This window comes from Caretta caretta, chromosome 3, assembly GCF_965140235.1.
Source record: "Caretta caretta isolate rCarCar2 chromosome 3, rCarCar1.hap1, whole genome shotgun sequence".
NCBI classification, from domain to species: domain Eukaryota; kingdom Metazoa; phylum Chordata; order Testudines; family Cheloniidae; genus Caretta; species Caretta caretta.
Window position 1 is genome coordinate 118,839,433 of NC_134208.1, and position 22,688 is coordinate 118,862,120.

At 44.4% G+C, this 22,688-nt stretch overlaps 1 protein-coding gene across 5 annotated transcripts in view; it reads right to left on the bottom strand.

Moving 5' to 3' along the window:
- Positions 1-10,697, bottom strand: part of TFB1M (transcription factor B1, mitochondrial) — a 47,320-nt gene extending 36,623 nt beyond the window's left edge. The window contains exons 1-3 of one of the 5 annotated variants that reach the window (XM_048844193.1): positions 10,589-10,697; positions 8,767-8,924; positions 5,312-5,463 (exon numbers count right to left, since the gene is read on the bottom strand). In XM_048844193.1, coding sequence (XP_048700150.1) covers positions 5,312-5,463; positions 8,767-8,899 — 285 coding nt within the window. In that variant the 5' untranslated portion in view covers positions 8,900-8,924; positions 10,589-10,697. The other 4 variants (XM_048844191.1, XM_048844194.2, XM_048844192.2 and 1 more) reach the window with 4 other exon arrangements.
- Between the last annotated feature and the right edge of the window lie 11,991 nt (positions 10,698-22,688).

A 22,688-nucleotide genomic window follows, 5' to 3' on the forward strand; every position in this document is an offset into this window, starting at 1 on the left:
TGCTACTGCACTGTAGATTTACATCTTAGCTTGGTGTGCACTAACCGTTTATCTAGTCAAGACCTTAGCAGGTTTTTTTCTTTTGTTTTCTAAGTAATTAGATTTTCCCTCATGAGCCATCTACTGCTGCTTGACCTTGCATTGATTCATAATGCTTCATTTAAGACAGTGTATTTGAAATTATGTCTTCACTGTAGGATCAAACAAGCAGAGAAATAGTCTTTGAGACAGCAAACCATAATAGTAAATCACAAACACTGGTAGTAAGTACACACAGTAAGAAACATGTGAAAGATACACTGATGTGTTTTAATCTGATAGTTGCAATGTTTTTCCGTTTAAATAAAAGTGCCCCTATTGAATATACTATTTATGGAGCAAATCAATTTTTATATTTAGCAAGTATCAGAGGAAGATTTTTATTATTTTTAAAACAGATTAGGAAAAACAGATGAACAACGAAAAAGCAATTTTGGTTTGTGTGAGAGAAAATTCAAACCTATGTTATAAACAGCTAAACGTTTTGACTTTAATCAATGAAAAAAGGGAACTGATTTTTGTGGTAGCTTAGATTTATTGCTTATCAAGTCATTTCAGCAGCATCATTTGCATATTCAATTTCAATCATGCAGCTTCACTTGGGTATTTGGACAGGATGAAAAACGTTTTAAAAGTTCACCTCTATACCGCTTAATGGAAAACCAACTTTCTCAGCTTTCTGAGCCAAAGGAAACTGCTGCTTTCCAGGAATGTTCATAGACATAGCATTCAAGCAGAGATTTAAATTCCATGCAGGGGATACTGAAATGGAGTTTAACTCTTAAAAAAAAATTTAAAAAAGTCCCCCTCTCTTTTAAATGCAATTATTTTCAACTAGAGAGAGAAAAAAAATCTAACGTGAAACAAGTCCGGAATTTTAATTCAAACCAATTTAAGAGTGGATTTCATCACTGCAGCAGTAGTTTAGCTACCTATAAGTAGCTATTCTGCCTTGATATGTTAATTTTTACTGTGAAGGGTGACATCCAAGGATGCCAGATAACATAATAAGATCAATGCAGTAAATAAATAGTACCAAACGAAGAAGACAGATGTCCATACTAATAATAGGCAGTGATCATATGCGAAATTGTTTTTTAATAGTGGGTTTCGCTGTCAAGAAGTGTTTTTAGTTTTTTTAAGTGACTATAGTTTGCATAATTTAAAAATTCATTAGCATATTAGAGATGGAAAATAAACAGTTTAAGGTTCTTGTCAGCACTATAAAAGTAAATAGGTATAAGTAACTATCAGGGTTCCTTCCCCACTCTGAACACTGGGGTACAGATGTGGGGACCCGCATGCAAGACCCCCTAAGCTTATTTTTACCAGCTTAGGTTAAAAACTTTCCCAAGGCATAAATTCTACCTTGTCCTTGAACAGTATGCTGCCACCACCAAGTGATTTAGACAAAGAATCAGAGAAAGGACCACTTGGAATTCCTGTTCCCCCAAAATACCCCCCCCCAAGCCCTTACACCCCCTTTCCTGGGGAGGCTGAGAATAATATCCTAACCAACTGGTTACAAAGTGAACAGAGACCCAAATCTCTGGATCTTTGGACACTGGAAAAAAAACAAAACAAAACACCCCAATCAGTTCTTAAAAGAAGAATTTTATTTAAAAAAGAAAAGGTAAAAAACCCCTCTGTAAAATCAGGTTGGAAGATAACTTTACAGGGTAACAAAAGATGCACAACACACAGAGGAACCCCCTCTAGCCTTAGTTTCAAAGTTACAACAAAACAGGGATAAACCTTCCTCCAGCAAAGGGAAAATTCACAAGTTGAGAAAACAGAGAAACTAATACTCCTTGCCTGGCTGTACTTACAATTTCTGTAATATGAGAGACTGGTTCAGAATGGTTTGGAGGGCATGGATTGACGTCCGGTCCCTCTTAGTCCCAAGAGCAAACAAACACAGAAACAAAGAACCCAAAACAAAGCCTCTCCTCCTCCCTCCCCCCCAGATTTGGAAGTATCTTTTGTCCCCATTGGTTCCTTTGGTCAGGTGCCAACCAGGTTATTTGAGCTTCTTAACCCCTTAAAGGTAAGGAGGAATTTTAGGCTACCCTTATGGTTATGACAGTAACAAATTAGAAAAAACAAAATGTGTTTTTTCAGATGCAACTTTGTGTCTTAATAGCCAACTATTACCTATTGCCCTTTAACTTTCACTACACTAGTAAATTCCACTGCATTTTATGAAACATGTTGGCATAAAATTGCAACAGAACATTGCTAATTTGAACTAATGACTGGGACACCCATTGTGAATTAATGAAGTTTAGAGCAAATCCTGCATCCATCAAGGGTCCTCTGGCATCCACTAAGGGTCCTCTGGCAGAAGAATTAATGAGGTTCTACAAGCTTCTAGGCACAAAGTACCGGGAGGAAGATGGGACCAGAGGCTTTGTCACTGCAGTTCCTCTTGCCCTCCACCTTGCATCTGAGTGGGTATAAAGGGCACTGACAGATACTTCCACCAACAGGCTGAATTCACCACAATGGAAGAGTTCTCCAGTCATTCCATTGCTCAGCCTAAGGGGAAAATCCTACCTCTGCCCTCTTTATAAAAGTTTGCCTAGCCAAGTTATCAGGTTGTATGCCAGCATGAGGCTATGACCCTTTGAGGATGAAATTTAGATAATTTTACAGGAATCCCCTGACCAAATATATGCACAATAATTCACCAAGGACTGGCATATAAGCACTCTACCAAAAGCCAGTAGCCCACTGGCCATCATAATCATTGTGAAATGTATGTACAGATAATATTTAAGAAGTTATGTACCTATACTGGAAATTGTGTTCTTAAAGCCTTAAAGTTAAAGGCAGGTTACCTGGTGACCTGTCTTGGACAGGTTCTGCTCAGGAGGGCACAGGAGACACTTATCTCTACATCTGGTCACTGTGTATTGTGTGCCTCACAATGTAAGTCTATTTGCATACTAAGCCACCAACTAATCAAGACTGCTAAATTGACTAGAGATCACCATATCTACAGGAAAGGAACACACCGCAGGAGGGTGTCCAGTTTATGACTAGATGAAAGGATTCATCAAGTGTATCAAAAGAATGCAGAGACACACACCTATCCTTCACTGAGGAGAGAAGTTGACAAAATGGACTGTTTCATGAAAAAGGGATCACAGCCTGCCTGGCTGAAAAACGCTGGAGAACAATACTGTAAGACATGAAAGTGACTAGTTAAATAAGTCTAGGTTCTAGAATGCAAGTTATGATTTTATTTTATATGCAGTCATTTATTTCCAATACTTCTACTTGCTATCACTTAAATCTCTACACTTTGTTAAATAAACTTACTTCTTTTCACTATAAACTTTTCTAAATGCTGTTTATTAAGCGGAGGAGCGATCTGAGGTGTAACTCATAAGCTGGGATGTATTTTCCCTTTGAGAGCAGTGGATCTGGGAATACAGCAAATGTTCAGTGGAACAACTGCTGGACTCTGCAGAGGGACATTCAAAGGGCTTGAGGGTTGAAGCATGCCCACCGCTACCCTGCGGTGGGGCAGCAGAGCTCAAGTTGGCAGGGGTGGAATGCTTCTATTGCCTATAGCCCAGGGAGTTGACCCCCAGCAGGCAAAGACCAGGCATCCTCACAGTAAGGGTAGGGGGTAGTGAGGTGCCTCACAACCCCACCTCACTAGGATGTGCTACCAAAAAAAAAAAACCACACACAATGAAATCCAGTCCTTTGTCTTTTAACATATAGGATAAAGTTCTACCTGCATACTCATGTCAGATTAGGTTTGCATGTGCACATTTGATTTGAGGACAGAATTTTGCTCTTAGGCTCTGTATTGTTTTCAATTTTGTACTACAGACCCCTACTTCAATATTATGAAGCAAAAAATCATGGGAAAGCCTGAAAAGAACTTAGTAAAAATGCAGAATGCTTTAAAGGTCACTGGTTTCACACATGGTAAAAGATTCTTCTAAATAACAGTCCCCAATTGTTATTTTAATATCTAGCATTTTCTGCTGTTCAAATCCCAGGCCTTTAATGTACAGCTATTCTAGACTGAGACAGAGAACTTTCAGTGAAAAACAGAGGTTATGACCCACATCAAAGAGGGACTCATTCTGTAATTTATCATAACCTTATTTGGAAAATAAAGCTGAAAACCAAATTTAATACTAATGGATGCAAGATACTATTTGTTTATTCACACCCACTCTTACTCAAGATCTCCAATACACTGAATAGCCTGTCAAAAGCATATTAACTTCTGCTGTGAGGGGCTCGCTACTGAAAAACAGTGACTCACTCAACTAGTCTGTATATATGTCTAAGATAATTTGCTGGAGGATCCTAGAAGTGGTGCTTCTATTTAGAGGAATCTGCTTCTGCAGTAGTTTTTGAAAGCCAAACAAAAATGTACTGGCTAATTCAAGCAATTATCTGATAAGATATGCACAAAGAATTAATTACATCATATACTTTCTTACTTGGTTCAAATAATGGTGATTTATGAGTCAATTATGAGATTCAAATTTATTAACTGGTGGATAATGATTATATTCAATAATCTTAACAGATGCAGTTATAACTGTAACAACAACTGTATCAGGATGATCCTAACTACAACAGTTTTTGCAAAGACAGCATGCGTCTGCAACTGTTTCAATTGTATTTTCCACTCCATGCATCTGATGAAATGGGTTTAACCCACAAAATCTTATGCCCAAATAAATTTGTTAGTCTGTAAGGTGCCACAAGGACTCTTCATTGTTTTTGCTGATACAGACTAACATGGCTACCTCTCTGAAACCTGTTTCATCTGAGTGGGGCCGAGCATTATTATCCTTTGTTTGAGCTGAAGAAATGATTTTCACGAAAAGAGATTAGAAGTACAAAAATGTCATATCAATCTGGTGAAAAAGATGTGATCAGATAAATGGTGTTTGAGATGGACTATAAACTATTTTAAATCTCAAAACCTTAAAAGGTTTAATAAATTGGTATTAAGCAGTATTATTCCAATTAATGGGTAATGCATCCAATCAAACATAATAAAACAGATTAGTTTAATCTATGTGGCTGAACAGTGTACATTAAACAACTGAACACTAGGAAAGAAGCAGAGAACACTGCAATATTTCTGATACAAGTTGTTTTAGAGCTAGGAGTACTTTTTTCAATTGTTCAGATCAAAATAGGAAATCTAATTTTTGTTCAAGTACTTTAATTTCTTAAATGTTTAAAGATGTATTAATTATACAAAAACAATTTATTTCCTATTTGATACCTGCAGTCCTGGAATAAATCGAGTATCTTTTTCAACTAACAGGAGTTGAGCAACATCAGCATTCAGAATGGATCTTGTAATTCCTCCTGGCCCAGGGCCCACCTCACAGACATGGGAATCTTTCAGCTTGCCAGCCTGTCTAGCTATCTTATCTGTAAGTCACAAAGCACATACAAAGCTTTTATTTTGCACGGCACTGAGCTCACCAAGATCAATACAGTTTGTGTTTCTACAGTAAACAATGAGTTTAACACAGAAGAGACAAACAATGACACCTCCTGGTTAAACGAGGGGAGTACTGTTGTTTTATGGAGCCTGCTAAACAGCACAGAATTCAGTTTCATTTCTAGATTACTAGAGAAACTCATATAACCAAACAGAGAGCTTGCACAGTCAGGTGCTTAATGTATTTTGTTAATTACAGAATCTATTAAAAAAAGATAGAAAAATAATTTTCTCCTTACAAATAGGAAATTCAATTCTCTTTCTGGTAGTAAAAGCTTTCGTGAGCTACAGCTCACTTCATCGGATGCAGTTTCCACAGTATGCATCCGATGAAGTGAGCTGTAACTCACGAAAGCTTATGCTCAAATAAATTGGTTAGTCTCTAAGGTGCCACAAGTACTCCTTTTCTTTTTGCGAATACAGACTAACACGGCTGTTACTCTGAAACCTTTCTGGTAGGTAACCCCTGTGGCATCTCTGTAGACTCTGTCCATTTTAAAGGGAAATTCCATTACACTGAGGCAGTTCCAAAGAAATATAAAATGAACAAGGCTAAAGAGGAGAAGCCTGGGGATTAAGATATCTAGGAAGCAGAGCTATTTGAGATAAGAGATTGGGGGAACCCTGGAACAAGAACCAGGAAAGATTAGGGCAAAATGGAGCAGAGTTGGTTGTGGACAGATAAAGGTTAAAGGAGTGGGGAGCAGAAAAATCTGTACAAAAGGAGGTGCAGAAAACCAGGGTCAGACATTAGAAGAACACAGGGAGTGGTAAGTCCACAGCTCCCATTGGCCGGGAACTGCAGCCAATGGGAGCTGTGGGGGCGATGCCTACAGGCAGAGGCAGCACAGGGAGCCACCTGGCTGCCCCTGAGCCTAGGAGCTGGACATGCCAGCTGCTTCCAGGAGCTGCCCGAGGTAAGCACCGCCCTTCCAGAGTCTGCACCCTTCACCCCCTCCCACACCCCAACCCCCTGCCTCAGTCCTGAGCCCTTTCTGCACCCAAACTCCTTCCCAGAGCCCACATCCCCTCCCTCACCCTAATCCCCTGTCCTGAGGCCCCTCCTGCACCCCAAATTTCTCATCTCTGGCTCCACCCCAGAGCCCTCACCCCCTCCAGCACCCCAAGTCCCTGCCCCAGCCCAGATCCCCCTCCCACACCCTGAACCCCTCATTTCTGGCCCCACCCTGGAGCCCACACCCCCAGCCAGAGCCCTCACCCCAGCCAGCACCTCAACCCCCTGTCCCAGCCCGGTGAAAGTGAGTAGGCGTGGGGAAGAGTGAGCGACGGAGGGAGGGGAATGTAGTGAGCAGGGGAGACAGGGCCTCAGAGAGGGAGCTGGGCAGGGGTGTGGGTGTCTCGGGGAAGGGGCGGGGCAAGGGTGTTCAGGTTCATGTGATTAGAAAGTTGGCAAAGCTAGTGCATGCCCACCAGCAGAAATTTAGATGCCCGGGGACATTACCAGTGGAGTCTTAGGTACCTAGGCAATTTAAGCACCTATAAAGTTAGGTGACAGCTGAGCAAGGGTTTTGAGGATTTAAATTTTGGACTTAGGTGCCCATCTGCCATTTTCAGTGCCTAAGTGCCCTCTTGTGAATCTCACCTTTAAGGCTTGCCCACATATGGAGTTGTTCCTGATTGACTCCACATATTCCTGTTTCTCATAACTACTTTTATTGCACCCTACCGTAATCTGAGTTAACTTTCAAGAGTAGAAAAGCTCTTGGGGGTTTCACACCCACACCGTGCAAATATTGCACAGTAGAACCATCTCTAGGTCAGCAGAGAAGGAGCAACACAGCTTAGAGTCAGCAGCATAGGTGATGTGAACTGTGGCTGAAATGAAGCTGGAGAAATAAATTTGACCAGTATAATAGAATAGGCTCAGAAAAACCAGGACAATCCCAGTAAACTAGGGCACATGGCCTTCCTAGTCAAAGTACATGCTAGGATAATAAACAAACAAATGCAGTACTTCATACCCTGCATAAATATGATCCTCAGAGTATCTCATTTTTGAGGGGAACATAGACACTATCTAATTGCCTCCCACCATTCCGTAATATTCTCTGGTAACCCTTGAGGGGGAATTAGTTTTTTTTTTTTTTTTTTTATAGGCACTGGGCACAGATCCATAATTAAGATGAAGTTGAATTTCACATTTAAATAAGAAAATCAATTTTCTGTTATGTATAAATACAGTAACTCCTCATTTAACGTTGTAGTTACGTTCCTGAAAAACGCGATTAAGTGAAACAATGTTAAGCGAATCCACTTTCCCCATAAGAATGAATGTAAATGGGGGGGGGGGGTTAGGTTCCAGGGAAATTTTTTTTTGTCATACAGTACTATAGTTGGGAGGTGCCCCCGCCTTACCCCACACAGGCACAGCCCACTGGCACTGGAGACAATGAGGCAGGCAAGGAGGCTGAAGGTGCTGTAGGCTAGGAGAAGCACATTGCGCAGCAGCAGCGGCGGCTTCCCCTACTCTGCAAGCACTAGGGGTGGGGGGCTCAACCCTCGGCCGGTCCAGTCCACCCCTTTCCCCAAGCCCCCCCCCCCCCCCCTTAACCGGCCTCTTCTTCCCTCCCCCTCCTCCTTTACTCCGCACACTGTGGTCCTCGCTCTTCCCTCTCCTGCCCGCAGCAATCAGCTGGTCTGTAGCGCTCGGGAGGCAGGCGGGGCCTGCGCACCAAGTCCTCACTCCTCCCCCCTCCCTCCTGAACACCACAAGCCAGCTGATTGCCACGGGCAGGAAGCGGTGGAAGGCACTGATCCGCGGGGTCTGCTGGTGGGTGCGAGGCATGGCGAGGGGCGTAGGGGAGCTAATGGGGGGCTGCCAGCTGTGGACAAAGCAGGCAGCCAAACGACATTATAGCGAAGCATTGCACAACTTTAAATGGAGCATGTTCTGTAATTGAGCAGGGACGTAAGGCCGAAACAACGTTAAACGAGAGAACGTTAAGTGTGGGGGGGTTACACTGTACAGGAACTCCCCCCACTCCCCAATACAGCATTTAATCCTCATACAGAATTAAATCTCTGAGCATTTATAGGTAAATGTATGGCGTTAATTTTTTATTTTTTTTTTAAATGTACCAGAGTATTGTTGTGAGGAAGACAAGAGTCCCCATGCAAACAAATGTAGATAGAACTTAAATTTTGGGGAAAAATGAATAGGCAGTTTATGATTAAAAATTTTAAAAGATGCAAGATAAAAAGTGTCCTACCTGTCAATCTCAAATCCAGGAGAAAGTTCTGGGACAGCTGCTTTTGTGCTCGGAGATTAAACAGTTTAATAATCTCTTTAACAGTGGGCAGAGGTGGTAGACGGAAAGCAGCCACCTTTCCTGAAGCAGCCATTGACCAAAACTGTTAACTCTTGCTCCTAAAAAACAGGGAAAGAAGGGACTAGGTGTAATCAAGCGTACAGTAGGACAGAATTAAATATGTAAGAAACAGAATGGAATGAAGTAAAAGACTCAAAATATTTACTTATTCTGATATCAAATGAACCTATTGCTTTAGAAGCATATATTAAAAATACACATGATATACAACTTAAGGTCTTAATCAAACAAACACATAGGAATGTGCTTAATTTTAAGCACATGAGTAGTTTCATTAACTTTAATCTACTCACACCTTTAAAATTAGGTACTGTGTGCAAGAGGCAGCACTAGAATCATATGTATTTGGCTGGTCAGACAACAGATGTAAAATGAACCCCCTATACCTCCAAAAATAGAGTTATTTAACAGTCCAGTATTTTGATGTTTAATTCTAGCCTTTTTTAAACTAAAAAGTAGTGGTTTTACATTGAAAGGGAAAGTCAGTACAAGTGTACAGAAGTTGTACACAATTATTTAATTACATCAATTTCCCCAATAAAAAGAAAAACTATTTCCTCTTTTCCTTGAAACATCAAGTTTGGTGATAAAACAAGACAAACAAGGTGGAAAGCCTAAGTGCCATTTTCCACAACACTGGTCACACTTTGTGATCCTTCTAACTCTGATCCTCTGGATGGTGGAGAAAAAGGCCTACTTGCCACAGATATTACCAAAATGTGCCCCCTTTTCAGACCCATTCCCCTAGTTTAAGGATTACACAGTATTCTTCAGCGAAGTCTTACAGTCTCAGCATGCAATGCTTCAGCGAGATCTGAGTAGCCTTAGAGACAAGACGTTCCAGCATGCAACGGTCCGTTTGGATGCAAATGGCTTTCTAGTTAGAGCAGATAGATCCTGTAGCTCAGCGATTCTCAAACTGTGGGTCAGGACCCCAAAGTAGGTTGCGAGTTCATTTTAATGGGATCACCAGGGCTGGCATTAGACTCGCTGGGGTCCAGGGCAGAAAGCTGAAGCCAGAAGGCTTCATCCCCAGGGGCCTTGGGCTCAGGCTTCAACCCTATGCTCGGAGGCTCAGAGTTTCCGCCCTGCTACTCAGTGAGTCTAATGCCAGCCTTGCCAAAGCCCGAGCCCCGCGGGACTGAAGTCCAAGCCACTTAACTTTGTGGGAGCCCTTGCGGCATGGGGTCGTGCAGTAATTTTGTTATCAGAAAGCTATCCCACTGGAAGCTTCATGAGAGCTGTAGCCTCCACATAGGCCACTGCCCCCGCGGTATAGGGCGGGCCCTGATCTGCACCAGCGTGTGCAGCTTTTAATACTACTGGGCACTTCCAGGAGCTCAACCACTGACAATCCCCCCACTTTCCAATGAGCCCAGCGCTGCCAACTACTTGCTCTCTAGCCTGGGAGCGTCTAAGAGGGGCGAGTGAAACCACCCACAAGGCCCCACGGTTCTCACCCCGCTTGCCTCTGTAGAGGGCTCTGCTGGCCGCGCCCTGGGGGCCCGGCCCCTGCGCACGCGGAGGCCCAGGCAGCGCCCCGTGAGGCTGGGAGGGAGGTGTGATCGCCCCCCGGCCCCGCCCCCTCCACATCACGGGCCCCGCCGCGACGTAGAGCCCTCCCGGCGGAGAGGCTTCGCACATGCGCAAAGGCCCCAAAGGGGAGGGGGACATGGGCGGAAGCGGCCCACCTGAAACTTACTGGTGGAGGCCGCTGTGGCGTGGAGGCGCGGAGCGCACCCGAGCGGGAAGACGCGCGCGAGAGTCAGGCGACTGCTCGCTGGTATATTTTTTTTGTAAAGCGTAACTTTATTAGCGCGTTAACCAATAACAACCGCCACGCGGCGCAGGGACCCGGATACGGAGGAAAGCGAACCGGAAACAGAATTTCGCCGCCCAATCAGGCCTGGGTCTCCCCGTAGCGCATGCGCCCTTGCCGTCCTCCTCAACATTACACTCCGCCTTCCGGTGCCTGGATAGGGTCTCACACGCGTCATCGCCTTGGGAACGGTGGTCTTAGATCGCATGCGCACCATTGGTCTCAAAACACTCCCGCGCCCCGTCTGTTGCACGTGCGCTTCCTACTCTCAAGCCGATTCCGGGTCGTGGGCTTCACACTGCGCAGGCGCAGTAGTGCGTCCATGTGCGCCGCTTGCTGGGAGTGTGTAGGGGTATCCTGGGCGCGCCCCCGGGTAGTTCTTGCTCTGCGCGCGGCTGGCGGGCAGGCTGCGCTGGGTTCAGCCTGTGCTTTCCTTGTGCTTTCCGTGCCCTAGGTTTGCTTTCAGGGCAGTTTGTGCCGCCCCGTGATTAACGTGAAGTCCGCTGTCCCGAGCCCTGCTGCCAAACCTGCCCCCTGCTTCTGCTTGCAGCTGGGGCCCCCTGCCGCCCTGAAGTTGGAGCCACACGCGAGGGCCTGGTTCCTGGGCAGAGCCTCACTAGGGTTGCCACCTTTCTAATGGCTGGTAACTGGACCCCTGATGTTCCGTCCCCTGCTCTGCCCCCCTCCCCGTTGTGTCATTTGCTTTGCCTGTTCGTGGCCCCACTCTCTTTCCACCCCCTCCCCCCCCCCCCCCGAACGGCATGCCCCTCCCCACCAGGTCAAAAACCAGACATCTGGGCTTGTCAAATGGCACCGGCACACACAAACCGAAACCCAGGTGGTCCAGGTAAAAACCGGATGGGTGGCAACCCTATGCCTCACTAGGCAGCAGTGTCCAGCCATGTAGATCCAATAACATAACTGGGGCGTAAAACTGTAAGAAGTGACGGGGTGCAAAACACAAGGGGCCAGACCCACAATAAGACAAAGGCATTGCAGTGCTCAGCATTACAATGCCTCATGTTTAGGTGTTCTGTCACTCAGTGGAGTCCTCAGCCCTACATTTGATGCTCAGGCTCCCTATACAATCCACATCAAAAATTGAGCACCTACAAATGGACTCACTAGAAAGCCTGCAAATTGAGGGGAACAGCTTCAAAAGGAGAGATTGAGAGTGACCTAGTCCAGAAAATATCATAGCTCAGTGGTTTGGGCAGTCACCAGGAGTATAGGAGATCCTGCTACACATGAAGCAGAGTGGGGATTTGAAATCAGGTATCGCACATTCCAGGTGGGACACCTAACTCATGGCTACTGGTATTCACACATGCCCATGCCTTCACCCCAAAATTCCTAGTCTGGTCACCCCGATAGTCTTGTGGGCTTTGGTGTGCTCTGGAAACACCTACTGGACTGGGCCATGTGCAAGATGGGCATGGGAATGTTTAATCTGAGCATCGTGCTGGGATTTAAGCATGAGATAGGGTATCAGATGTGTGCAGTGTTGTGCATGCTTACTTGGAGAAACTTAGGCAACCAAGGAATTTGGGCACTCAGAGACTAAATCCATTTGTGGGTCTAGCTCGAAGTTTTTAACAACATTGATTTGTTAACATTACAGCCCTGAAGCAAGTTTCAATCTTGAAAGTGGTGTTCTCCAGAAAATTTTGAGCATATAAAACAGCTATAAGAAAAATCATCTACAGCCTTCGCTAGAGCTTTCATTACTATGGACAATAAATATATCATTTATCCAAGACTCTCAAAGCTCAAACATAATTTATCCTAGGAAAGCCTGTCAGGTGATTTAGTGTTATCCCCATTTACAGGGGCGAAATGAAAGTACATAGACATTGGTGTCTCAATTTTCAGAAGTCACTGCAATCAATGGTATGTGCAGATACTCAGTAGCTTTGAAGATCCAGCCATAAATGACTTACTGAATGCATCCAATGAAGTGAACTGTAGCTCACGAAAGCTTATGCTCAAATAAATTTGTTAGTCTCTAAGGTGCCACAAGTACTCCTTTTCTTTTTGCTTAAAGTGGTACTCCAAGTCTGGAGCAGAACTAAAAATACAAAGCAGATATCCCGACTTCCAGTTTTTTTAGGGTATGTTTACATTAGAGGTTTTTTTTAAAAAAAGCTTGAGTTAACTAATTTCCAAGTTCATGGTTTGCCCAATTCTACACACCTAGGACTTGATTTTCAGCAGTATTCATGACCTGCAGTTCCCCTTAATTTCTGCTGGAGTTGAGAGTGCTGAGCAGCTCGTGAGAATCATGCCTTAGGGGGTCTTGAGTTGGAGACAATTACACTTAACTCCTCAAAGGATCCCATGGGAGTTAAGCTCCTACCTTTGAGGATCTGGGCCTTCATGCACTTAACTTCTTCTGACTACAGTGGGAGTTTCAGGCATTCAGCAGCTTACAGTATCAGCTGCTTAGTGACACTTCACCTATGAATGACAAAATAAATCAAGCAATTGATATGTCACAAGTAAGTATTTGAATTATAGAACATACTGTAGCTAAAAATATATGTACAGTACACTTTTCAACATTTTCCAGTACTACTTGTAAGAGTCCCCTGCTGACATCAGAAGTGATTGGGCATGGCAGAGAAGAATGTTCCTTTCTCTGTGGTACTGTAGAACTAACGATGGGTTTTAAGTACCTACTTATGATTTTGCTTTTTTATTTATTTGCTTGCTGATTGCTTTGACAGGTAAGTGAATGGTAAGAAGCTGTTTTCTGGAAGTGGAATATTTAATAAAAAGCCAAGAGGAAGTCCTGGAGAAGTGAAGTGCATATTGGTAGTTGCAGGTGGAAAAGTAAAGTTCATAGAAGGGTGTGTCTTTTTTATTACATTAAATGTAAGCTTGACATTAATGTTTCCAGTAAGTAACCCTCAATCAGGGGAAATCACTGAGGGGGGCTCTAGGTTACATTCACTGAATAAATCCTCTAGCATCAATAACAAATTCCCAATAATACAACAACAAATCAGTAGATCCCAGTAACATGTTAAAGTCCCTCTATAAGGAGTAAGTTGGGCAGTATGGGCCCCCATTCTGCTCTGATTGAAGTCAATGGGATTTGTCCTGGCTCAAACCCATGTACTTTGTATTATAAAACAGATAAGCATCAGTTACGTAAAAGGTCATGGAATCAGCAGAGGTATTTACAGCCACTGATGGAAATAGCATATTTAAAGGACAATTTAAATGTACACTAATGTAAACTTTTTTACTGTCCATATCTAAGTGTAATGATTAAGTCACTAAAAATATTTCAAATGCAATAAGATTAATTAACAAACGGTAAATCAACATCCTGACAGCTTCGTAAGGTAAATTAAGACTGAAGATATTCATATCCTTCTGAAGAACATAGAAAAAAATCAGACCATTGCACAGTTTTAAGGTAATTTATATAAGTGGGTATGTATTATAAGTATACTATATAATACATACATACACACAGACACACACAGACTATTTTTGGTTGATTTAACAGTTGGTGAAAAAATTTCTAAATTAACTGCAAGTATTTAAAAATGTTAGGCTACTTTCTCCCCATTTGGGTTGTTCACACATAGGCTTTATCTAAACTAGAATTTAAAGAAGTTAGATCATGTCCTCTCTTTCTAATTAAAGACCTTCTACAGTTCAAGTGAAGACACAGCAATATGATAGACCCATTAGCATATTGGATTAGAGTCTAGGCTTCTCCCATATAACATAATAACAGCCATACTGGGTCAGACCAAAGGTCCATCTGGCCCAGTATCTTGTCTTTTGACAGTGGCCAATGCCAGGTGCCCCAGAGGGAATGAACAGAGCAGGTAATCATCAAGTGATCCATCCCGTCACCCATTCCCAGCTTCTGGCAAACAGAGGCTAGGAGTACCATCCCTGCCCATCCTGGCTAATAGCCATTGATGGACCTATCCTCCATGAATTTATCTAGTTCTTTTTTGAACTCCATTATAGTCTTGGCCTTCACAACATCCTCTGGCAAAACCAGGTACCATGCCCTGTCTAAACCAGGAACACAGGTGAGTTTTTACTATGTGATAGTTAACATTGTAAAATCCTAGCGTAGACAGGGCAAGTTGTAGATTTACCTCAGTTTATCTGGTTGGAGTGCAAGACAGTTTGTTTACATTGACCGTCCAAAGGCATGGCCGCCCACAGCTCCCAGTGGCTGCGGTTTGCTGTACCCAGCCAATGAGAGCCACGAGCGGCCGTACCTGCGGTCACTCAGGTAAACAAAGTGTCTCGTGGCCCGCCAGGGGCTTACCCTGAACAAGCCGCAAACCAAGTTTGGGAACCCATGATCTAAAACTAGTAGCTAAACCTGTGGAAGGGGTGTGGCAGCTGGACCAACTAATCCACCATCCATGCAGTCTCCCTTACACAGCCAATGAAATTGTTGAATGCAAATTAGCTATGGAGTAAGGGTGATGATTGGTTGTGTTACCTACCTAGGATTCTTTGCATGACATACTGTGGCAGTACACTGCACAGGTATTATTCATAAAGTCAAAATTGCTGAGACCTTAAAAATTGGTGAGGATAGACCCCGAAACCCAATAAAGGTTGCACCTGGTGATATTCTGAATAAAAGGAGCCCTCATCCATGCTTGTAGCTATTTCCAATCGCTTCACACTGACTCTACGGACATCCTAGGCTACAGAGTGAAACAGAATGATAATCTTACTGTGAAATGTATTTTCAGTATGCTGCATAAGGGCCCAATCATGTTCTCAATAAGGAGAATGTGAGTTTTGCAATTGATTCAATAGGAAAAGAACCTGGCCAATGTTTGTCCTTTACATATTCCATTGTACTGTATATCTTTTTAAGTGTCTCTAAAATCCTTCAGTTCTTACTCAGCCAAGATATGGCAATTTTGGCTGAGTAAAAACTACAGGATTTGGCCCTGACATTTTAAAATGCTAAAACATGATCAATGTAAAAAGAGCAAGCTCCACATATTGATGAAAAATGTAGAATAGCAAATGATAATTGCTATTTTACAAAACAACAAGAAGGGTTTAATGAAAAAATTAGTGGGTTTTTCTTTAATTACTTCAAGATAAGCTGTTAATAAATTTGATTTCATGTTGGGTTTTTAAAAATGTAAATTCTCTAATTCTCTCTCAGATTCTTGGTTGGGGGTCTTGATCACATGGTCAGGGTCTAACTCGGGTGGGCAAACTTTTTGCCCCAAGGGCCTCATCTGGGTATGGAAATTGTATGGTGGGCCATGAATGCTCACAAAATTGGGGGTTGGGGTGTAGGAAGGGGTGAGGGCTCTGGGGTGGGGCCAGAAATGAGGAGTTCAGGGTGTGGGAGGGGGTTCCAGACTAGGGCAGGCAGTTGGGATGTGTGTGGGGGGGTGAAGGCTCCAGCTGGAGCTGCGGGCTCTGGGGTGGGGCTGGGGATGAGGGGTTGGAGGAGCAGGAGGGTGCTCTGGGCTGAGACTGAGGGGCTCAGAGGGCAGGAGGGGGTCAGGGGTGCAGGTTCCGGGTGGCACTTACCTCAAGCAGCTCCTGGAAGCAGCAGCATGTCCCCCTCTCTGGCTCCTATGCGGAGGTGCAGCCAGGCGACTCTGCACCCTGCCTTGTCCGCAGGTGCCGCCCCTGCAACTCTCATTGGCTGCAGTTCCTGGCCAATGGGAGCTGCAGAGCTGGCACTTGGGGCAGGAGCAGCATACGGAGCCCCTGGCTGCCCATATGCATAGGAGCCAGAGGGGCGACGTGCTGCTGCTTCCGGGAGCTGTGCAGAGCCACAGCACGCATGCAGCAGGGTAAGCCGCAGATCCCACTCCCCAGCAGGAGCTCGAGGCCCAGATTGAAACATCTGAAGGGCTGGATGTGGCCCCTGGGCCGTAGTTTGCCCACCCCTGGTTTAACTGATCACTATATCTGGTATTAGAAAAGAATTTTCCCTAAAACAGATTGACTCACCTTCTTCTGCAGTGTGAGGATGCAGGTCGCTTGCCAGGTTTATCTGGGCATATCTCATTTAATCATTTCCCTGCCATGTGGGGGGTGTGGGACATTGGTGCACCAAGGTTCCTCCTTTTCTCTGCACGCAATACTTTAGTCTCCTGAGATTTGTAATACTCCAGTCTAATCCAGACGATTGGTCTTAATTCAGGAACATTTGGGTAGGGTTAGTGGCTTGTGATGTTCTGGTCAGCATAGATGATATCCTGCTCCTTTCTGGCCTTATAACTCTATAACCCTAATGGGGGAGTAAGAGGCACCTATGCACTTTACCCCACACGTGTGCTTGCTCTACAGCACAAGAACCAAATACTTCTCAAGCAAGACAACCAAACTCCACCCCATAGATATGCCAATTTACCATCATCTCTTCTTTGCGTGTACAGTATTGGTAATATGCACCTCAGACCATTGTTTTAATAATAAAAATTCATATATTTCTAGTACTAAGTGTGCTTTTTTCTCTCACCACACCAACCTCAGATGTTCACTTAGACTTTGTGATGGATGGTGTCTGCTGGTGGCATTGCCCAGTGGTTAGGCCCCTGCACCACCTCCACACCTGGTGTTGATCTGTCTTCTGTTGGGGGGGTGACTTGACTCTCCAGTCAGTTTCTCATTTAGTCCTCTTTCTCCCTGGTGTGACAGGTTTCCTAGGAAGATATGGGGTTCAGTTATTGACCCCCCAACAAGTGTCTCAGCCCAGCTGAGGTTTCAGATGGCCCTTTCATTCCTTGCCTCCAGCAGGGAGTCTAGAAGTTGAGGGTTCTTAATGAAGGGGGGTTGGTAGGGCAGCCCAGGCCATCCCACTCCACCAGGCTCCAGTTCAGGGCCCTGTAGGGATTACCAAATGTCCAGCACCCAGGAAAGCCTGATGTCTGCCTCCTTAGGCCACTTCCTACCGCCCTCTCTCTTGTCAAAGTTTTCGCACTCTGTTACAAATTAGTAAGAGCAAAAGTACCAGTTGAACCTTCAGTCCCGCTGGGCTCACCAGGCAGGCCCTTTCTCTCCACAGAAGATTCTTGTAGCACCCTTCCTCAGGAGTTCTCAGGGCAGGCTCTTCACCCTGCCTTGTCAGCCCTCTTCTGTGCTATCTGGCTCCCTTTTAAGCTGTACCTCCAGCTGGAGTATGCTTTGTGGGTGTGGCTGGGCGGGATCGGCTGGGCCCAGAGTTGCTCATTAACCTTTTCTACACACAAAAATGGTACCACTTTAACTATACCACGATACTTAAAGCATTACAAGTCCTCTAAAGTGGATATAATCATAGCACTATAAAGGTGCTTTATACCAGTGTGGCTATTCCTGCAGGGAAGGGGAATAAGATACACCAATATAAAACCACCTTTATACCAGTATAACTGTGTCGACACTAGGGGTTGTACCTATTTAATTATTGTGGTAGAAAAATCACCCCCTAACTGAAATAATTATACCAGTATGCAATTGGTGTGTAGACAAGGCCCAAGGCTCTGGCCCCAGTGTTATAAGGCTCTGGATGAATTAGCCTAAGGCTCAGAGGGTGAGGGGAAGTGACGAAAGGGAGGGCAACAATGAGTCTCCTAATCTCCTGGGTCACAGGCCCACACCCAAACTGCTGCATCATCCATCCTCTTGTCCTTGCCCCAGTTTGCTGTGTGACCTGGCAAATCATTTCCTGTCTTTGTGCTGCAGTTTCCCCTCCCAGTGGGTTATAGGGTTAATGGAAATAACGCATATTTTTAAAATTAGGGGTAATTAGGTTTCTTTTTTAACCAAGTGTCATGGTGGGTTCTCTAGCACTAGCCATTTTTAAATCAAAATTGGCTGGATGCTTTTGTAGAAGATGTGCTGTTGTTCAAACAGGAATTATTTTGGAGAAGTTCTATGGCCTGTGTTAGGAGGTCAGACTAGATGATCACAGTATCCCTTTGGGCCATAGAATCTATTTGATAGTCACTGAAAGGTCTCTTCAACTGCAGACTTCACCAGGTTTACAGGAAGGAGTGAAACTCCTTGATCTCTCACCCATTCATTCTGCTCTTTCCAGCACTTTTATTCCCCCCTCACACACACATTCACCGGAGGCATGCAGAAGCAGGGGGTCTCTTTCTATGGACCTAAGGAAGTACACAGGGAGAGGAGACTAGAGAAAAGGAAATTGGGAGGAATTCCCCTTCCCTTCCTGTGAAGCTCCTCAGGTCCCAAGGCAGGGGAAAAGTCCCTTGTGAGCCTTTGAATGGAGTCATTTTTCCATTGACAAGCTTCCCTAACTAACGGTTACATTACAGTGCAAGGAAGAGGGCTTAGGAACTTCTATTAAAAATGAAAGCCTCATTCTCCAGCAGTCCATTGACATAGTAAACTACAGTCTCTGGAGCTGTCCTCCCCAAGGCAATGTGTGTAGTGGATAGGGCATTGGCCTGAGAGTGAGGAGATATGGGTTTTATTCCCAGATCTGCCACTGATGTGTGGCAGGATTTTAGGCAACTCTTTTCACCTTTCTTCATGGATTTCCCACTCCCTATGCTTTGTCTGTCTTGTCTATAAAGATTGTAAGTGCTTTGGTGGCAAAGACTAGCTCTTATTATGTATATAATAATTTTCAGTTGTGAGTACCTTGGAACAGGAACTGTCCTTCTTAAGTGTTTGGAAAGCACCTAGCCCATAGTGGGTATTACCATACCTAATAATAAAGTTTTAATAACAGTTGAAATTAGACTTTAATCAACTAAATTTTGGTCCTGAAATTCAGCCTGGAAAGACCAGTAGAGTTGTTTTTAACCTCTCTCTTGTGTTCTGTTGAGTTTTTTTCTGGGAAGGGAGAGGTTATTTTGGTATAAGTGACCCTCAAAATGTAGAATTTTGGAACACTGGTGAATCTGTTTTTCAGGGCATTGTAATTTACGAACGTGTTATCTGACTCATTGCAAGATTTCAGAAAAATTCTAACTCAGCCCCAGGTTTAACTTACTGAACATAAGAATACAAGAATGGCCCTACTGGGTCAGACCAAAGGTCCGTCTAGTCCAGTATCCTGTCTTCCGACAGTGGCCAGTGCCAGGTGCCCCAGAGGGAATGAACAGAACATGTAATCATCAAGTGATCCACCCCCTGCCAGCTTCTGGCAAACAGAGGCTAGAGACACCATTCCTGCCCATCCTGGCTAATAGCCATTGTTGGACCTATCCTCCATGAATTTATCTAGTTCTTTTTTTAACCCAGTTATAGTCTTGGCCTTCACAACATCCTCAGGCAAGGAGTTCCACAGGTTGACTGTGCATTGTGTAAAGAAATACTTCCTTTTATTTGTTTTAAGCCTGCTGCCTATTAATTTCATTTGGTGACCCCTGGTTCTTGTGTTATAAGAAGTAGTAAACAACACTTCCCTATCTTCTTTCTCTACACCAGTCATAATTTTATAGAACTGATATGATATGACCTCCGTGCCCACCAGGAGCACCATTGGCTTCAGAGCAATTGGAGGGGTCTGCCTACAATCACAGGATCAGGGCCAGAAGTACAACCTTAGCTATGGAACAGCAGCTGCCACTCCATCAATCCTATATTGATATCCAGTGAAGAATTTCCATTGAAAGGGTGAGATCTCTGTGGCATTTTGAATAGCTAGTATAGCATGTTGTAGCCTATAATCTCAAGAAGATATAAACTTGTTTATTCTTTCGTTCCTCTTTTTATGAATGCTAATGACATTTTCCTTCTACAGATTTCTCTTGAGCTCAGTAAATGGCATACTTACTATTTACATTGTATTTCTATATTTATAGACATACACTTTATGACAACTTAAGAATTATCTCAAGAATGAAAATGTAATCACACTGACCTTAAAACTAATGTGTTGCTCGGAATTACTATTGGTAGGTTTTAAATATATTCACCTTGTTCTAGAAAATGGGCTTAAAGAAAATGCCATCCTCATTAGAGTTTTGTGGCCTGCAGGCTAGTAGAGAGAGATCCATGTGACAATTAATTTACACCAATTTAAGGTAAATTAAAAGTCAGATTATAACTGGTTATCTTGTGTTGCAAAGTGACCCGAAAACACCCAAATGAGGTTATAACTAGAAAATTTGTTATTTCCCACCCTATTGAAAGTTTCCTTACCACAAAGTCTCTAATCTATTGTTTGTTCTGACAGGTGTTGTTTTCTGTTATCCTTTAAAACAATAGAATCATAGAAATGTAGGGCTGGAAGTAGTCCAGCCTCCTGTACTGAGGCAGGACCAAGTATACCATTCTGACAGGTGTTTATTTAGCCTCCTTTTAAAAACCTCCAATGATGGGGCTTCCATAACCTCCCTTAGAAGCCTATTCCAGTACTTAATTGTCCTTATAGTTAGAAAGTTTTTCCTAATATCTAACCTAAATCTCCCTTGCTGCAGATTAAGCCCACTACTTCTTCTTGTACCTTCAGTGGATACAGAGAACAATTGATAACCATCCTTTTTGTAACAGGACTTAACATGTCTGAACTCTGTTATCAGGTCCCCCCTCAGTCTTCTTTTCTCAGGACTAAACATGTCCAGTGTTTTTAACCCTTCCTCCTAGGTCAGGCTTCTAAAACTTTTATCATTTTTGTTGCTTTCCTCTAGACTCTCTCCAGTTTGTCCACAGTTTTCTTAAAGTGTGATGCCTAGAACTGGACACAGTACTCCAACTGCAACCTCACCAGTGCCAGGTAGAGGGAGACAATTAGACAATTATCTCCTGTGTCTTACATACAACATTTCTGTTAATATACCACAGAATGATATTAGCCTTTTTTGTAGCTGCATCAGATTGTTGACTCATATGCAATTTGTGATTCACTATAATCCCCAAATGCTTTTCAGCAGTACTACTGACTAGCCTATCTTATAGTAATTTCATCTCAACCACATTTCCTTCGTTCGCTCATGAGAATGTCTTGTGGCACTGTGTCAAAAGCCCTACTGAAATCGTGTTATAGCATGTCTACTGCTTCTCACGTATCCACTAGGCCAGTAACCCTATCAAAGAAAGAAATTAGTTTGGCTTGGCAGCATGCTTTGCTCTTGACAAATCTCCACCAAAAGCAACCCCTGCCCATGTCCCCTCCCCCCTCCCCGGAACCAAGGGCAGGGGGTGGGTCTGCTGCTCCCCCGTCTGTGCAGCTCTTATCATGGCCGGGCTGTGGCTCGGAGGGCCCCCCTCCAGCCAGACTCAGGTTGGGGAGAGCTGTGCAGGCCGCTGTGGTGAGCTGGCGTGGAGTTGTGGACCTTCCACCTGCCCTGGGCTGGGCAGGGATCCTGGGGGCCAGGGACACGGGCTGGGGGCTGCTCTCAGCCCCCCCTCCCCCACCGCAGGCAGGTGGAGGGTCCACGCGGCTCCCACAATTGCCCAGGCTCCCCACCAGGCTCCATGCTGGCCTGGCCGGGGGTGGAGGGGGGGGTCCGCTCCTGGGAAAAGTGGACAGGCCAACCCCCCCACCGGGTTCTGGCGCCACTGGAGCCAGCCAGTTCTCTGTGTCATGCTGGGGGCGGGAAGAGCAGCAGCTGCTAAGCAGAGCCGCTCCTCCAGGCTCCAGCCGCAGCTGCTGCTCTTCCTGCTACTGCAGGTCACTGGACTTTTAGCGTCCAGTCAGCTGTGCTGAGCAGACGCTGTCAGTTTCCCTTTTGGACCGGATGTTCCAGTCGAAAACCGGACACCTGGCAACTCTAGTATCAGCACAGGGGAAACTCTAGGAAGGATTGTGTCCCAAGGATCCTTTGGGATGTGTCAGGACTGTTTTGCAGGCCAGTGTGGATGAGGGTTGAGAGCAAGGCCCTGCCTTCTCCCAACCCGCTTCGGGGTGCTGTGTAAATATGGATGAAAAAGTCATTGCATTCCCCTAAGTGTAAGGACTGAGATTATATCAGGCCTTAAAGTGGGATGTGCAAAGTGGGGCTGGGGGCATCTTGCACTCCGCCACTTTCTGCGCATCTGTACAACAGCCAGTCACAAT